The sequence below is a fragment of the Prunus persica genome, chromosome G1, assembly GCF_000346465.2.
Source record: "Prunus persica cultivar Lovell chromosome G1, Prunus_persica_NCBIv2, whole genome shotgun sequence".
NCBI lineage: Eukaryota > Viridiplantae > Streptophyta > Magnoliopsida > Rosales > Rosaceae > Prunus > Prunus persica.
In genome coordinates this window covers 24,731,848-24,746,089 of record NC_034009.1, presented here as the reverse complement: position 1 = coordinate 24,746,089, position 14,242 = coordinate 24,731,848, and the positions used below count along the sequence as shown (strand labels likewise).

General features: G+C 37.7%; 2 protein-coding genes across 8 annotated transcripts; one reads left to right on the top strand and one right to left on the bottom strand.

The window, feature by feature from the left end:
- Positions 70-7,247, top strand: LOC18793041 (cyclin-dependent kinase G-2). Of its 7 annotated transcripts, none has more exons than XM_020557532.1 (9): positions 262-2,500; positions 2,942-3,077; positions 3,174-3,262; positions 3,452-3,563; positions 3,642-3,748; positions 3,846-4,453; positions 5,317-5,402; positions 5,535-5,627; positions 6,495-6,994. In XM_020557532.1, the coding sequence occupies exons 1-6, from the start codon at positions 789-791 to the stop codon at positions 3,943-3,945; spliced, it is 2,256 nt and encodes a 751-aa protein (XP_020413121.1). In that variant the 5' UTR covers positions 262-788; the 3' UTR covers positions 3,946-4,453; positions 5,317-5,402; positions 5,535-5,627; positions 6,495-6,994. The 7 variants fall into 7 exon arrangements, with proteins under 7 accessions (XP_020413129.1, XP_020413109.1, XP_020413121.1 ...); XM_020557536.1 differs by lacking the exon at positions 5,535-5,627 and having other exon boundaries at positions 789-2,500; positions 3,846-3,997; positions 4,374-4,453; positions 6,495-7,247; XM_020557520.1 differs by lacking the exon at positions 5,535-5,627 and having other exon boundaries at positions 85-2,500.
- Positions 7,602-10,825, bottom strand: LOC18789525. Its single transcript, XM_007226632.2, has 4 exons — positions 10,151-10,825; positions 9,085-9,516; positions 8,678-8,984; positions 7,602-8,178 (listed from the first exon to the last, which is right to left on the bottom strand). The coding sequence occupies exons 1-4, from the start codon at positions 10,604-10,606 to the stop codon at positions 8,036-8,038; spliced, it is 1,338 nt and encodes a 445-aa protein (XP_007226694.1). The 5' UTR covers positions 10,607-10,825; the 3' UTR covers positions 7,602-8,035.

Below are 14,242 nucleotides of genomic sequence, written 5' to 3'. Positions count from 1 at the left end.
GGCTTGGACTCCACAAAATTTCAAAAAATCACTTATGACCCCAAATAAGTAATACCAAACGGATACTTAGGGAGTCCATTGTGTATACTATTTCCATGATATTTTCAATAGAAAAATAAAAAAAATTAGCAAAGAGAGCCTAAAATGCTTTCCAAAAAAAAAAAAGAAAAAAATGACATGGAGTCAGTCAGTCAATCGATATTTAGCAATTTCATTAAAATAATTTAAACTAATCAAAAAAACAAAATAAAAGTAGCGAAACCAAAATTTCGCGAACCCAAAAGCCCAATCCGATCTCAAACACGCGCACTCTTTCCCTCTCCGTCTTCGTTCGAGGGCTTTCTTTCGCTTACAATCGGCGCTCGCCGCCTCTCTCTCTCTGTCTCTCTCTGTCTCACGTACCTTTTAGCAGTATCAACCAATCTATTTCAAACCCTAATTCCCACAGCTATACCTATATTTTTCAATTTCTTGTTTCAATTTCTAGGGTTTCATTTCCCAATTTTAATCGAATAATCTCCGAAGCTGCATAGCTCGTGAATCGAAGAAGTGCATGTTAGTCTCTACTGCTTTCTTGTTTTAATCTCGTTTTGTATTTAGATCTGAGTCTGTTTGGACTTAGGGTTACGTATTGATTTTCGTCGTAAGTTTGTAACTTTGCAATTGAAATATTGGGGAATTAGTCGGGCTGATTTTGTGGGGGTTTAGGGTTAGGGTTTTATAGCTGACTTGAATTGGGATAAGGACTCCCTATTCTGTGGTTCTCTAGAGCTCGGATATATAAATATATGGCCACTGGAAGACATGGGGGTTATCGCGATAATGAGTTCAGGGACCGGGAGTCCAATTTTGATTTGCCAAGGAGGGATTTCGCTACAGCTAAGGAGGACTACGAACGGATGAGGAACGGAAATCGTGATGGTGAAAGGGGTCAAGGTAGGGATTTGAGAGATAGAATTAGGGTTAGGCAGAAGGATATAAAGGAGAGGAATGGTGGGTATCGCTCCTCTTCGAGCAGCAGCGGTGGTGGGGCTGGTAGTCGTGGGCCTAAGCAAAGTGGGTTTTCTGTTAGGGCCTTGGACAGGGAACCTGGTGAATTGTCGAGTGAGAGTGGGTCTGATGATGCTATTGAATCTGTATCGCAGGTCAGAGAAACTGTGGTTTCAAAGGTCGTAGAGAATGGAACTGAGTCTCCGAAAGAGAGGAAAAGGAAGTATTCGCCCATTGTCTGGGATAGAGATGACAACAAAGGAATGAGTAATTCGTCAAAAACTAGGATTACCACTGCGCCGACAGCTCTTCCTCCTCCACCGCCGCCGTCTAGGGTATTTCATCAGTCTCCTAATGTTATTTCAGATAGCAGTGTACAAATATCTTCAGCTAAAATTGTTGAGGTCGAGAATTTACAGTCTTCTTCTCCAGTTAAGCCACCTGTGGAACATGGGTCTGTTAGCAATGGTGTATTGGAGTCTCCAGTGGGGCTATCTTCACAAAGTCAGCAATGGGGTGATGATCATGAAGCAGAGCAGCTAGAAGATGAAGAATATGCCCCGACCCGGAATATATCATCTTCAAGATGGGCAGCGGGAAATAATTCTCCTGGTGATGAAGGAGAAATTTTAGGGAACGAGCAAATGCCTAAAAGGAGGAAGAAAATTCCGCTTGTAGGGTCAGTAGAAGATGGAGTACGCAACAATTCGTTGACACCTGAGTCTGGGGAGCTTAAGAGAGATGGGTCTGAACGAGTCAGAGCGAGGTCATCCGAATCTGAAGAACAGGATGCCCATACTAGGTCGTCCAGTAGGAATGATTACCCTGATAATGACTCAGAGAGGGATGACTACATGGATACTGACAAGGAATATGGTAATAATGACTCTAGTGTTAGTCAGTCAGATACAGATTCTGATGATAACAATAACTCTCGTGAGACCTCAGAACCTGCAGCTCCTCCACAAAGAAGTGTAAACATGCTTCAGGGTTGTAGAAGTGTTGACGAGTTTGAGAGACTAAACAAGATAGATGAAGGCACTTATGGTGTTGTATATAGAGCCATGGATAAGAAAACTGGAGAAATTGTGGCCTTGAAGAAGGTAAAGATGGAGAAGGAAAGAGAAGGTTTTCCATTGACTTCTCTTAGGGAAATAAACATTCTTCTTTCTTTTCATCACCCATCAATTGTCGATGTGAAGGAAGTGGTGGTGGGGAGTAACCTTGATAGTATTTTTATGGTGATGGAGTACATGGAACATGATCTTAAAGCACTAATGGAGACGAAGAAGGAGCCATTCAGTCAGAGTGAAGTTAAATGCCTTATGCTCCAGTTATTGGAAGGTGTCAAATATCTTCATGATAATTGGGTGCTTCATCGAGATTTGAAGACATCGAACCTGCTTTTGAATAATTGTGGTGAGTTGAAAATATGTGACTTTGGATTGTCTCGTCAGTATGGGAGTCCTTTGAAACCGTATACTCATTTGGTGGTTACTCTTTGGTACAGGTGAGTTGCATTATCCCCTTCTGGTCTGCGTTGCTATTTATAGCTGATCATATGATTTTAGTGTTCATATCATCCTTAAAATGTATTATGTTTACCCGTTTAACCTGTTACTTCCACTTTGACTGTATATTGATTTGTGGTTTTGCGGGTTTTCCATTTTTATTAAATTAAATTCGTTTTAATTTCAAGTAGTTGGATGCATACTTTTTTGTAAATTAGCTTGTTACTCCTGGTATCTCTCTTTGAATTTTGAGTTTGATGTTATCTCTATTTCCAACTCAATTATGTTGGTCGTGTTGGTTTTAATGTGATAACAACTGTTGACCTCTCTTTACCACTACCTCCCTTTGCCTGGTGTGCATGTGCTTGTGTGTGTTGTATGTAGATTCATGCTTTTTCTATATCGGCAGAAGATTTAGTCGTTATCCTCATTCAATGCAGGGCACCTGAACTCCTGTTGGGAGCAAAAGAATATTCAACGGCAATCGATATGTGGTCACTTGGTTGTATAATGGCTGAACTATTATCGAAGGAGCCACTTTTCAATGGGAAAACGGAATTTGATCAACTTGACAAGGTAAGTTAATTTTTGTTGATGTTTGGTTACACTCTTACTTATTCACATACTTGTGGATTTATTTATTTATATTCACTAACTCTATAATTACTGCAGATTTTTAGAATCCTTGGCACACCAAATGAGACTATCTGGCCTGGATATTCCAAGCTTCCTGGAGTCAAGGTCAACTTTGTTAAGCACCCGTAAGTATGAATATAATTGTGAACTAATTCCCAACTTCGATTATGACATCATGGTGTTCTTATTCTTGCCTGTTTTCCCAGGCTTCCAGCTTTGGGTGATTCTGGTCTGGCTATCTGGCCTCCATTGGTGATGCTTTCAGATGCTAAGAATTTTCGTTTATATATTAACTACTGACCTGTTTTCTTCAGGTATAACCTTTTGCGCAAGAAGTTCCCAGCTACATCATTTACTGGATCTCCAGTTCTTTCTGATGCTGGATTCAATTTGTTGAACAAGCTTTTAACTTATGACCCTGAGGAGGTGAGTTTGCTATCTAGACTTGCCTTATTTTGTTATTATTGGTATATTTTACTTATACATGTACTGTGTTTTATACAGAGAATTACAGCTGCAGATGCTCTGAATCACGAGTGGTTTCGTGAAGTTCCTCTTCCCAAATCGAAGGAGTTCATGCCAACATTTCCTGCTCATCATGCTCAAGACAGGTATCTTGACCTCTAATGTTACAAACAATTCGCACCTGTAGTATTGCTTCTGGTTCCATTTTCCTGCATTTAACAAATTTATCCATGTTGTAAACAGGCGCACACGGAGAATATTGAAGAGTCCTGATCCCTTGGAAGAGCAACGTAGAAAGGAATTGCAGCAAGGGGAAATAGGAACTGGTGGTGTGTTTGGCTAGTAGAAATGAATCGGTGATCAGTGGCCTTGATACGCAATTGGACATGGCTGAGGTGAGAGACATGCATTGAACGGAAGTTGCAAACATTCTATGTCAGACGATCATATGTGCTCTTTTTTAGCAGGCACTTCTTTGTGATTTGGGCGGAGATTTGTATTTTTTTTATGGCTCCTGTCAACCAGATTTGTTGCAGGTTAACTTTGTTCTTCATCTTTGATCATCGTATAGAATTGCATCTATGACACTGCTTTCATTGCGAGGTGTGGCATAATTGCCTTTTCTTTTAAAAAGAGAATCAGTTTCAGCTGAAACTTGTGTATGTAACATATTTTCCTGGGTACATTGTAAACAGTTCTCCTTTGGTTTTCAATATTAGCACTGTCAATTATATTAGAACATATTTAATATTCACATTGTGTTTGCAAGAGACGGTTGGTGTGGAGTGGAGGGGGCGTTCTTTGCTTTTCGTTGACGAAGAATTTGACAATTACCATATTATTTTTTAAAGGTAATCTGTTAATTTGATATCTGTGGGATGTTATGGGGGATGAAGATTTTAACCCATAAGGGTGTATTTAATTTCAATTTAGATGTTGGAGCATTCACTAATATAATGCGGTCTAACCTCAATTATGTCAATAATGCAAATCTTTGTTGTGTCATAACTAACTCCTTGCATAAATGTGAAGGATTAGGTGAATCTTTGTAGAGCTGCGATGAATATGTTATCTTATTAACATCCATGAAATATACCATATATCCGTTTTAAACTTTTGTATTTTAAGGAAAGGGCAAATATGTCTGTTCAGTAGCACTGCTTGGAAATTAAAAGTCCTCAAAAGGAAAAGGGGGACAAAAGAAAACCAAATTTGCTGCTTTTTTTAATCACTGGTTTGAGTCAGTGAACCTGATAATGTGTTCTTGATTTAGTGTTCAAACGTGGTGTTAAAGTAAGCTCGTTATACCTGGAACTGAAGTGCTTACTAAGGTTAATTTGAAGGGCACAAGCTGTAACCTTTGCCATCCTCTTTTTCATCTGTGCCATGGTAGGAATTCAAATATCAGATATGAACTTGTTACTTAAGGAGGGGGTGATTCTTCTGTTTGCAAAATTTTAGTAAGTTCATAGTGAATTGATATTTATTATATGGCTATGCTGTGTTGGTATAGCGGTCCATCCCTTATTTTCAGTGGCCTCGTTAGCTGTGTCTTAGTGGTTATCGGTATTTTCCCTCCATCAATACGTGTGGGCATGAAAAATGATTGACTTTGTCCATTTGTTGTCTTCTTTTGCTTCTGGTGTGCGTGAAGAATCAACATTTCACTAGTTCTAGAATTGTTTATGACATATATCTGCGTATGTCACTGCAGTATCAAAGCAAGCAGGTTGAGGAGGTTTCCTGCACTTCCAGGAATTTATAAAACTTCAATTAGTTGTTCCTACAGGCTCACTAGAGGTACTATGCAAACCTTGGTTTGTTTAGATTTTGGTCTTATCTTCTTGGGATCTTATTGGTTTCTTTATGGGAATGATTCATGATGGCATTTAGTTTTTGCTTTTTTTTTTTTTTTTTCTTCTTTTGTTCCAGAAGAATGTTTTAAGAAATGCATTAAAGGAAGAAAAAAAAAACTCTGGTCTCAGTTCCTGGACAGTTCACATTCTAAAGTTGACAAAATGGCAGGTTCACATTGTGGCCCATTTAAGCTGCTGCTTGTTTGTTCATATAATTGAATAAAAATCAATTCTGGTTAAAAACTGAATGCATACATTTTGAAATGTGAAGTGATACTGGTGATATACAACATGTTTTTCCATCTAGAAATTGCTTTTGTATATATTTTTTTGTTTCCCGTACTTATTAGAGGACATAACTGAGGTTTTGGATAGCTGGTCTGTTTCTGGTCCAAATTCGTCCATACAAGGAACATTACTTCTCTGTCACTCGAGATTAGAAATTTGCAGTGTAAAATTGTCTAGAACCAGAATAGCTTGATTTGTACATCATGGGAGTGAAATATACCGAACAATTTGAAATGATTCAGTTCTGTTAAAGTTTGGATATCTGATTGTCATTTGATCATGGAATTAGCAAAGAACAGCTGCTTGCATGAATGGATATTGCTTCTGTATTACTGAAGGGGCATGGAGGGCTGGGTACTTTTTAAAGGCTCCTGCATGTATCTGTTGGAACGTGTAGTTTGGTTTAGATACACATCTTGTTGAAAACATTGAGTTTCTTCAAGTGTTATTTGTCCATATGTTTTTCTAATTATAAATACGTATCAATCTTGATTCATGCAAATTCCGAAAATGGTGTTGCTCATTTGGTGGTGTGAAGATGAATGCGAAATTACTAATTTGTACCTTAATGTGGATTATTAGTTTATAAGGACCTTGTAGAGATACAATGTAAAGTTTGTAGTCTTGTATAAATATCATGTGTCTGGGGCTGGGTTTATGGAATTTTTTTCTCCTATAGTGGACAGGAAGATCCTCATATTTTGATATCTGGTTATTGTTGCTTATGTGTGGCATAATTCTATTATAGGCATGGCTGGAGTGGGATGGGTTGCTTGGAGATGGAATATAGTAAAGTGTCAGCTTCCCATTCACTTAACCAAATAGAATCCGAGAAGATTCAGTAAGCCTAGGTGGGATATAGAAAATACTTTGCCATATGTTTGTGCAGGTGGTGACTGATGATATTCTACCAGCACACTTTTGACGTTAAGGTGGTGGTACAAATGTGAGTTAAAGGAGGTTGCTGATGGCTGATGAATTGTCCCAAACATCTAACGATCCGCCTACGTGCGACTAAATTCTGTTCCATGTACTTTAAAATGTCAGGTTTCATTTGCACACTGCGGTAATGTATTGATCATGTAATTTGCCTCGGTCCATTCCAGATATTTTATGGTTGATTTCTATGCTGTATTCTGTGTCAAGCGGCAATGAAACCTTGTTAGCCCGTGCCAATGACTCATGTTCTTGTACATCCATGATAACACTGGCTGATTTGGGAAAGTAGCACTGAGATATTTTCATTCAGACATTGTTGGAAAGTAACAATAGATTAGGACATTTAAGTTTTTCTCATAGATGAGTGTACTGTTGGAACCTGGGATGCTGAAAGACCTTGTTTCTGTTTTGGGATAAAGTTCGAAACGCTTAATGATGCAATCTCTGTTGGGAGGGAAGCAGATGGCTTTGAGCCTGGCAAGTGCACTGTGGTATACAAGCCATGCATGTATGATGTTTAAGATATCTTTAATAAAATTTTCAAGATCCAAGTGATTTTGGTTTATGGTTATTCTGCAAGACAGCCTCTGAATCGGCTTGGCCTTTCCTTTTAGCAATCGACTTGTGTATACCTTTTTTTCTCACAGGGAAGGGTGTCTTCCCTGGCAGATATTGTGATCTCAATATTAGTCTTGTTTTCATATGCATGTTATAACTCGAAGTACCTAGTTATTTTCCTTGTGCCAAAAATGGATATCATCACGTGGTTGAAAGGCGGTAAAATATCTGTATTTCGGAACATGAAAAATCAATTCTGAGTTGGCATTTTATTTCGTATCAAGAGTGCTTGGTGGTATACCTGGAACATATAAAAATTGCAAAAATTGCTTGGTCGTGTACCCGAAACATATAAAAATTTCTTATGGTCAAGGGCTTTCTTTCAATTGAAAAATTAGTAAAAGGACGAGTGGTTTTACAACTTAAAAAATAAAAACGAATAAATAAATGGAAGACGGGGTTTGACATTCAATACAACAACTCAAACATGGTTGCTGCTCTATCAACTTGAACTCTATTGCAGTTTCGGTATATGTAAAAGAAGCACGAATTTACAACAAACAAGTTTCTTCCTATTTTTCTCTGGCTGTTGGACTTGTATTCGGAAACAAGGTGGACACTTCTGAGAACTGCATCGTTATGCAAACTCCTCCCAACAGATGTCATGGGGAAATAATCGAAGAGATGAAATTGCATACTGAAACAGATTGACAATCGCAGCCGTAAACCTTGAATATCTTGTTCGCAGGTTGATTTTCCGATGTCATTGTGGTCGGAAAAGAGTGGCGCTTATTAAGTTGACGAAAAAACTAGTGTCTTTCCGAGCACAAAGGTGATCAAAGATAGTTCGATGAAAAAGATGGTGTTGAGGAGGCCTCTATCGACTGTCCATCCAAATATTGTGATCCCCCCATAATTAGTTTGCAAATACATCACTGCATTGGAGAATAAAGGGATGGAGCATGAGACAAAGGACAACCCCAAGAAGCCAACTACGTGAAAATGAACAAAAGAAAACCATATATGACATGCAGCAAATGATACAACACTAAAAGTGCCTCCTGTTCACACATGAAAAAGATAAACAGAGTCCTTGAAATTTCAAAGTTTGAAAACATTTGAACTAAAATGTCCACTGATTAGCTGATGGAAGAAAATCCCATGACTTGAGGTAAGAGTTCATTTTTGCAGGACAAGCCAACAACACGTTTCATAACTAACAAAGCGAAATCTGATGCTTATTCACTAAACAATCTCACTGTGACCAAATGATGTCAAATTGAAGTGAAGGAAAGTAGATAGCCTTTTGCTTCCCTTTGTATTCATATGCATTCGTGAGTTGATTTATCTCTCATTATAATATTGTCTCATGTAGATCATAGCATTAAAGGAAACATAAGGCAATTTTTATTCTTATAAGTTGAAGAATGTTACCAAAAGCTTGTCTCCTGTGATACGAGGACATATATGAAGCCAGCTGTGTATTTGTAGGCATTGCAACATAATCCACTGATTCCAGATCACTCTCAGAGTAACTAATATGCAGTGAGTTCAATCTGTTGGCAGCCTCCAAGTTCAGCGCACTGTTTGAATTTCTGTTTTGAGATGTCTCATTAGAACTGCATGTTACTAATGCATGCCATCTACTGGCAACTGATGCTATGCCTTGGGCTCTATGGGAAATTCTGGTCGCCGCATGCAGAGAAAGACTAAAGCCGACAACCTGAACAATTGTAGAGACCTGGAAATTTGGGGCAAAAAAGGGAAGGAAATTCAATGCATTGAACTTAATTACTGCAGAATGTACTGAGAAGCAAATACACAAAAAGCACGAAACACACTGCAAAATCGCCGCCGTTTATTAAAGTGATTTTTCCACTGTATCCTGTGGTCTCAAATAGAGTCACAAACTGGCTTGCTGTGACAACTAAGAACTGCAAAACAAGGAAGATCCGGAACCTGTGGCTTATTTTAGAGAGATGATACCGCAGACGAATATGCTCCTCCATAAAGATCAACACATCAGATTCCCTTTCCAAGAGCCTCGCGTAATCATCAAAGTGGATAACTTGCAAATTGCAGACCAGGTGAAACAAAATGCTGGCTGTTAGAGTGATTGTACTCACATAGGCCCATGACAGAACCAAAGCTAATAAAATAGCAACTGACACCCCCCATGAATCGTAACGGACATAGATCATGCGGACAACCTCACGTACAGTCTTCAGAAGAAAACATGGCAGTGCCCACCAAACGAGCAAGCGTAAAGAACCCTGTGAAGATATGGTATCCAGGGAAATTCTTAGCATAGTAAATTACTGGAAACTTCTGGCCAACAATGTCTAGATGTTTTAAAATAAACAAATGAAATAGTTATCTGACGACAATGAATCTATACTTGATAAGTCTTTTCAATATTTGCAGGCTGCAGTTAGTGAAAGAAAGAAAGTTACTTGTTGAATGGATAACAGAAAGGTGAATGTGCTATGCCTATGGGCATTGATGAACATTATAAAATTGAGAGAACACGAAAACAAAAGACTTCAGTTATGCTTTCTGCAGGTTTCGAAGTAGAAAGGAAGGATGCTGAATTTTGGTAAGTACATTATGTTACATACCATGTAACCCTCCCATTACAGAGTTGTATAAATAATATTTACTCATCACAGCCAAAAGGTGACAACTTTAGCTCACATTCAAGACCATAAATTTGAATTACCAAATTTCACACAACTATGAAACTGCCCATAAGATCGCATTTGGGATTGATATATATATATATATATATATATATATATATATATATGAAGCAAAGCACGGAAAACCTCTTCATAACACAATCATCAAGCAAACCATTTTAAATAAGCAGCAGCAGGAAGAAATATATCAATCACTAAACGATCTTACCTTTATCTGCTTAATGTAATCGTTTCGAAATCGCAACATGTGGCCGCTATAGCGGTCGACAAAGAGGAACCTCCGAAGACCATACTTTCGAAGATTGTGAGAAAGGCAGAGCAAAGACACCGTGGCAAGACACGCCTGCGAGCCGACGATAACGAGCTCGAAGCTTTTTATCTGATACTTCCCGCAACCCGAGCAGTTGAAGAGCTCAACCGCAAGCACTGGAAGCAACACACCTATGAGCACAAGAGCAGTCCAAGACATGGCAAGGCTTAAGAAAGAAGATTGACTGAAACCCAATAGAGTGAGAAAGGTTTCTAGCCATTGAAGGGTTTGGTCCAATTGGGTATCTTTGTATCCTTCTTCTAGTCCTTGGCGGTGGTTGTTGTTGTGATTAGAATCAAGAAGAGGGGTGTTTTGGGCTGGTGGCTCCTCTGTTTTTAAACCAGGATTAGCCATGAACAACTTAGAGCTTAATTGGGGAGAAGAAAATTGAGATTTTGATGGGTTTGGAGCTAAAATGGTAGCAACCCAGTGGAGATTTTGGTGCTATAAGTAGGAAAGTTTATAAACCATTGACATGTTCAGCCTGTCAGATTGAGAATCAGATCAGTCAGATCAAACCCAGGGTACAAGTTTTTTAAGTCCCTTTCCCTTTCGTTCAGGAAGCAACTTATCAATCAGATCACCGAACGTAACAATAATATTTTAAAAAAAAGACTGCAACGTATGCCAACTAGACCAAAAGAATCGTTTGAACCGAAGGCTCGTTATTAAATTTGAGCCGTTGGATCATTGGGGGGGAAGAAATAGTATATTCCTAACCGTAGGATTTCGGTGACTTTTTCCCGGTGAAGGTTTTTTCTTTTTGGCCAATATACTTACCTGGAGACCTGGGAATTGGAATATCTTTCCAACTTTTTGCCATCTCGAATTCTTTATTGTGAAGAGAAAATGATGAATGAGTATGAGTGACAGGTATTGGAAACAAAAGGGACAAAAATGACTCATTACAAGTGTCGGATCTGTAATCTGACTGCGCTTTGTTTTATGCGACACTCGGATGCAAATACAGAAAACCAAATTTGTTATTCAGATTCTTAAACCACAAACCTTGTCCAATTCCAAGTCTTGGGGTTCCCGCCAAATATAAACTTGTTTCTGTTTCCGTAGGCCTATTTGAGCTGAGCCAATCCTGGCCGCACACACAGGAGCAATCACTGACCCAACCCATGTGAAACTAATAAGCAAGATTAGGCCGTTTTGATTGGGGTTTAAGTGCAATAATTGGTGGGTTAGTGACTAATGAGAGGGTTAGGGAGGGTGGAATGGTTTTGTTTAGTGAGTTGGAGTGTCATGATTGAGAGAGTGATGCTTTTCTTTTTTGGGTTACATGATGAGATAGTGATAATTTTGTATAAGTGGAGGACGGTGTAATTATAAACAGAGAAAGAGAGTTCTCGTGGAAGAAAGTGATTCAAAGTTCCATGTTTACTTATACGGAATGATGGAATCATAAATCAGGAAAGTCATAAATTGAGAAGAGAATGAATGCATATGAGATCAACAACTCTCCTAAATGAATCTAATTTCTAATTTTTTAGGTATTAATTTATGAATTTTAATGTGGAACTTGCAGAAGTTTTTCATTTCCTTATGTTTAGAATTTGAATAATTTCAATATCCATGTCACACAACCACATAAGAAAGCACGAAGACGTAATTTCAATACCCATTTATTTATTTTTAATTATTATCTAAAATATGTAAATTTCATTAATCGAAAGCATTGGTTACAATAACCATTTTAAACAAGTAAACATGCCAATGCCAATGTATATCCTTTTCTATGAAGTTTTTGGTCCTATATCTATCTAGAGTGAGGAACTCACGTTGCTTACGGATGGACTCTTCTTTTATTTTAATTAACAGACTAATAGACTATGAACCACGCTTGTGTTTAGCTTTTGTCTTTTAGGTCCTAACCCTCCATTTCCATTCTTAAATAACAAGTTGTCACTAGAGCCACCAAAGGAATTAACAAAAGTAACTAGAGTTAATTAACTTGTATTAAATCTTGACAATGCCTCACTAATATAATTTTATTTCGACAATTAATTATAATTTGAAAGCCTTCTTCACGAGTAAGGCAAAAAAGTCTTGTTGTTTGCCTTTGGCTAAGCTCCACCACACATCTCAGCTAACATTTTGGGAAAGCAAAAGCTATCCATGAGTAAATGATATGATAGGATCCCCAAAATATATGCAAAGAATCTTTTGACGAGATGTTACTAAAAACAACATAGGTCACACTGTTATATACAACATTTCTTTATGTGAATGACAAGTTATTTGTTATCCTTTAGGAAGTTATTGAGCTGTTTGTTATAAAGGTTTGACTTGAATTGGTTTGGATTAAATTTAGGGTCAGTTTGGAATTGCTTTTATTTTTTAAAAAAGTTACTTATGTTGTGCTTTGAAAATAATTAGTTGTAAAGTAAAGCAGCTCTATGTTTGGTAAACAATATTTTTAAAGTGCTATTAGTATAAAAAGCTGTGTCAAAACCGTTTGGTAAATTTTAATTTGAAACTGTTGTAACTGTGAATAACGACTAAAATAATAGACATGATGTTGAAAGTGTTATGCACTAATCATGTGGTGGTAGTGGCGGTGGAGATGGTGGATGTTGAGGAGGAGGAGGAGGTGGCGGTGGCAGTGGCAGCTTGGTGGTGGTGGAGGTGGTGGAGGAGGAGGATATGGTCGTGGTGGTGGTAGAGGTGGTGAAGGTCGTGGTGGAGGTGGCAAAGTTGGATGTGGAGGTAGAGGTGGTGTCATTTTTAAAAATTAATGATGGTATTTTGGAAATTAACAAAATTCATTAAAGGCTCATCTATGCTTCTTTTAAAAGCAGCTTTGAAAAGCAACCCATAGCCTGCTTTTAAAAGCTGCTGTCAAAAGGCCACTGCTTTTAAAATAATTGGATATTTTAGTTTTACCAAATACCTTAAACTGCTTAACTTTAAAATGAAGCAGGTTTTTGGCCAAAAAAAGCAATCCCAAACGAGTATTTTGTCCCATGTTTGTTTCATATAATCCTAATTTAACTCTACCCAAAATGCCAACTATCATTTTATTTTATTAAAATTTTAAAAGTAAATGAGGCTCATATGATGCATAAAGTTTTAAAAGAGAATAAATGATAATGGGGTCCATAATTAAAATAATATTTGATATCAAGCTTTTTTGATATATTATATTTGACATATCTCTTCCAGCCTTCAAATCCATGTAGGATTTGACTATTCAGTTGAAGCAACTTTAACTTTCAATTTTTGCCATTTCATGTCCATGTGGCAATTTGACATATTGTTTGGAGAGATGCTCTAATAAATCCATATGAAAAGGGATAATTAACTAGTTCCATGCTTGCCAATGTATAAGATGCATATATATTATTATTATAATATACACATACACATTATATTATATTATACATATATAGTCCCGATCTCTTGGACTACAGGGGTCCAAGAGATTTGTGGTCACTCACTGTTGGATGTAAATTCAACGGTTCACTCACTCTTGCACTCATTTTAAGAAACTTTTTTGAACCATTGGATTAATATCCAACGGTGAGTGACCACAATCTCCTGGACTCCTGTGGTCCAAGAGATCGGGACTGTACACATATATACACACACACACACACACACACACACACACACACACACACACACACACACACACACACACACACACACACACACATACATATATATGTTATATGTATATAATCTATGTTATAAATGTATACTATATAGGGTTATTTACTCAAATGCTCCTCAAATTTATACATGAGTTGCATTTTGGTCTATCAACTAAATTATTCGTTCAAACGGTCCACCACCAACTTTATATTAATCAGCGAATTGGTCATACCGTTACATTATGTCAATGTTGCCTTCAAATACAGGGGTAAAACAATCCAGTTAAATAAAATACTAAAAATCAAAATAAAAAAACCTTTCTTCGTCTCCCACCTCCCAACCCCTAACTCGATAACCATCGTCCCATCTTCTCCTCCCCGCACCCCA

Coding starts and splice junctions, on each gene's coding strand:
- LOC18789525 (XM_007226632.2), bottom strand. CDS start 10,606: ATGGCTAATCCTGGTTTAAAAACAGAGGAGCCACCAGCCCAAAACACC. Junction 9,517..10,150: donor ATTACATTAAGCAGATAAAG/GTAAGATCGTTT, acceptor ATATCTTCACAG/GGTTCTTTACGCTTGCTCGT. Junction 8,985..9,084: donor TAAACGGCGGCGATTTTGCA/GTGTGTTTCGTG, acceptor CCAAATTTCCAG/GTCTCTACAATTGTTCAGGT.
- LOC18793041 (XM_020557536.1), top strand. CDS start 789: ATGGCCACTGGAAGACATGGGGGTTATCGCGATAATGAGTTCAGGGAC. Junction 3,263..3,451: donor GTCAACTTTGTTAAGCACCC/GTAAGTATGAAT, acceptor TGTTTTCTTCAG/GTATAACCTTTTGCGCAAGA. Junction 3,564..3,641: donor TAACTTATGACCCTGAGGAG/GTGAGTTTGCTA, acceptor TGTTTTATACAG/AGAATTACAGCTGCAGATGC.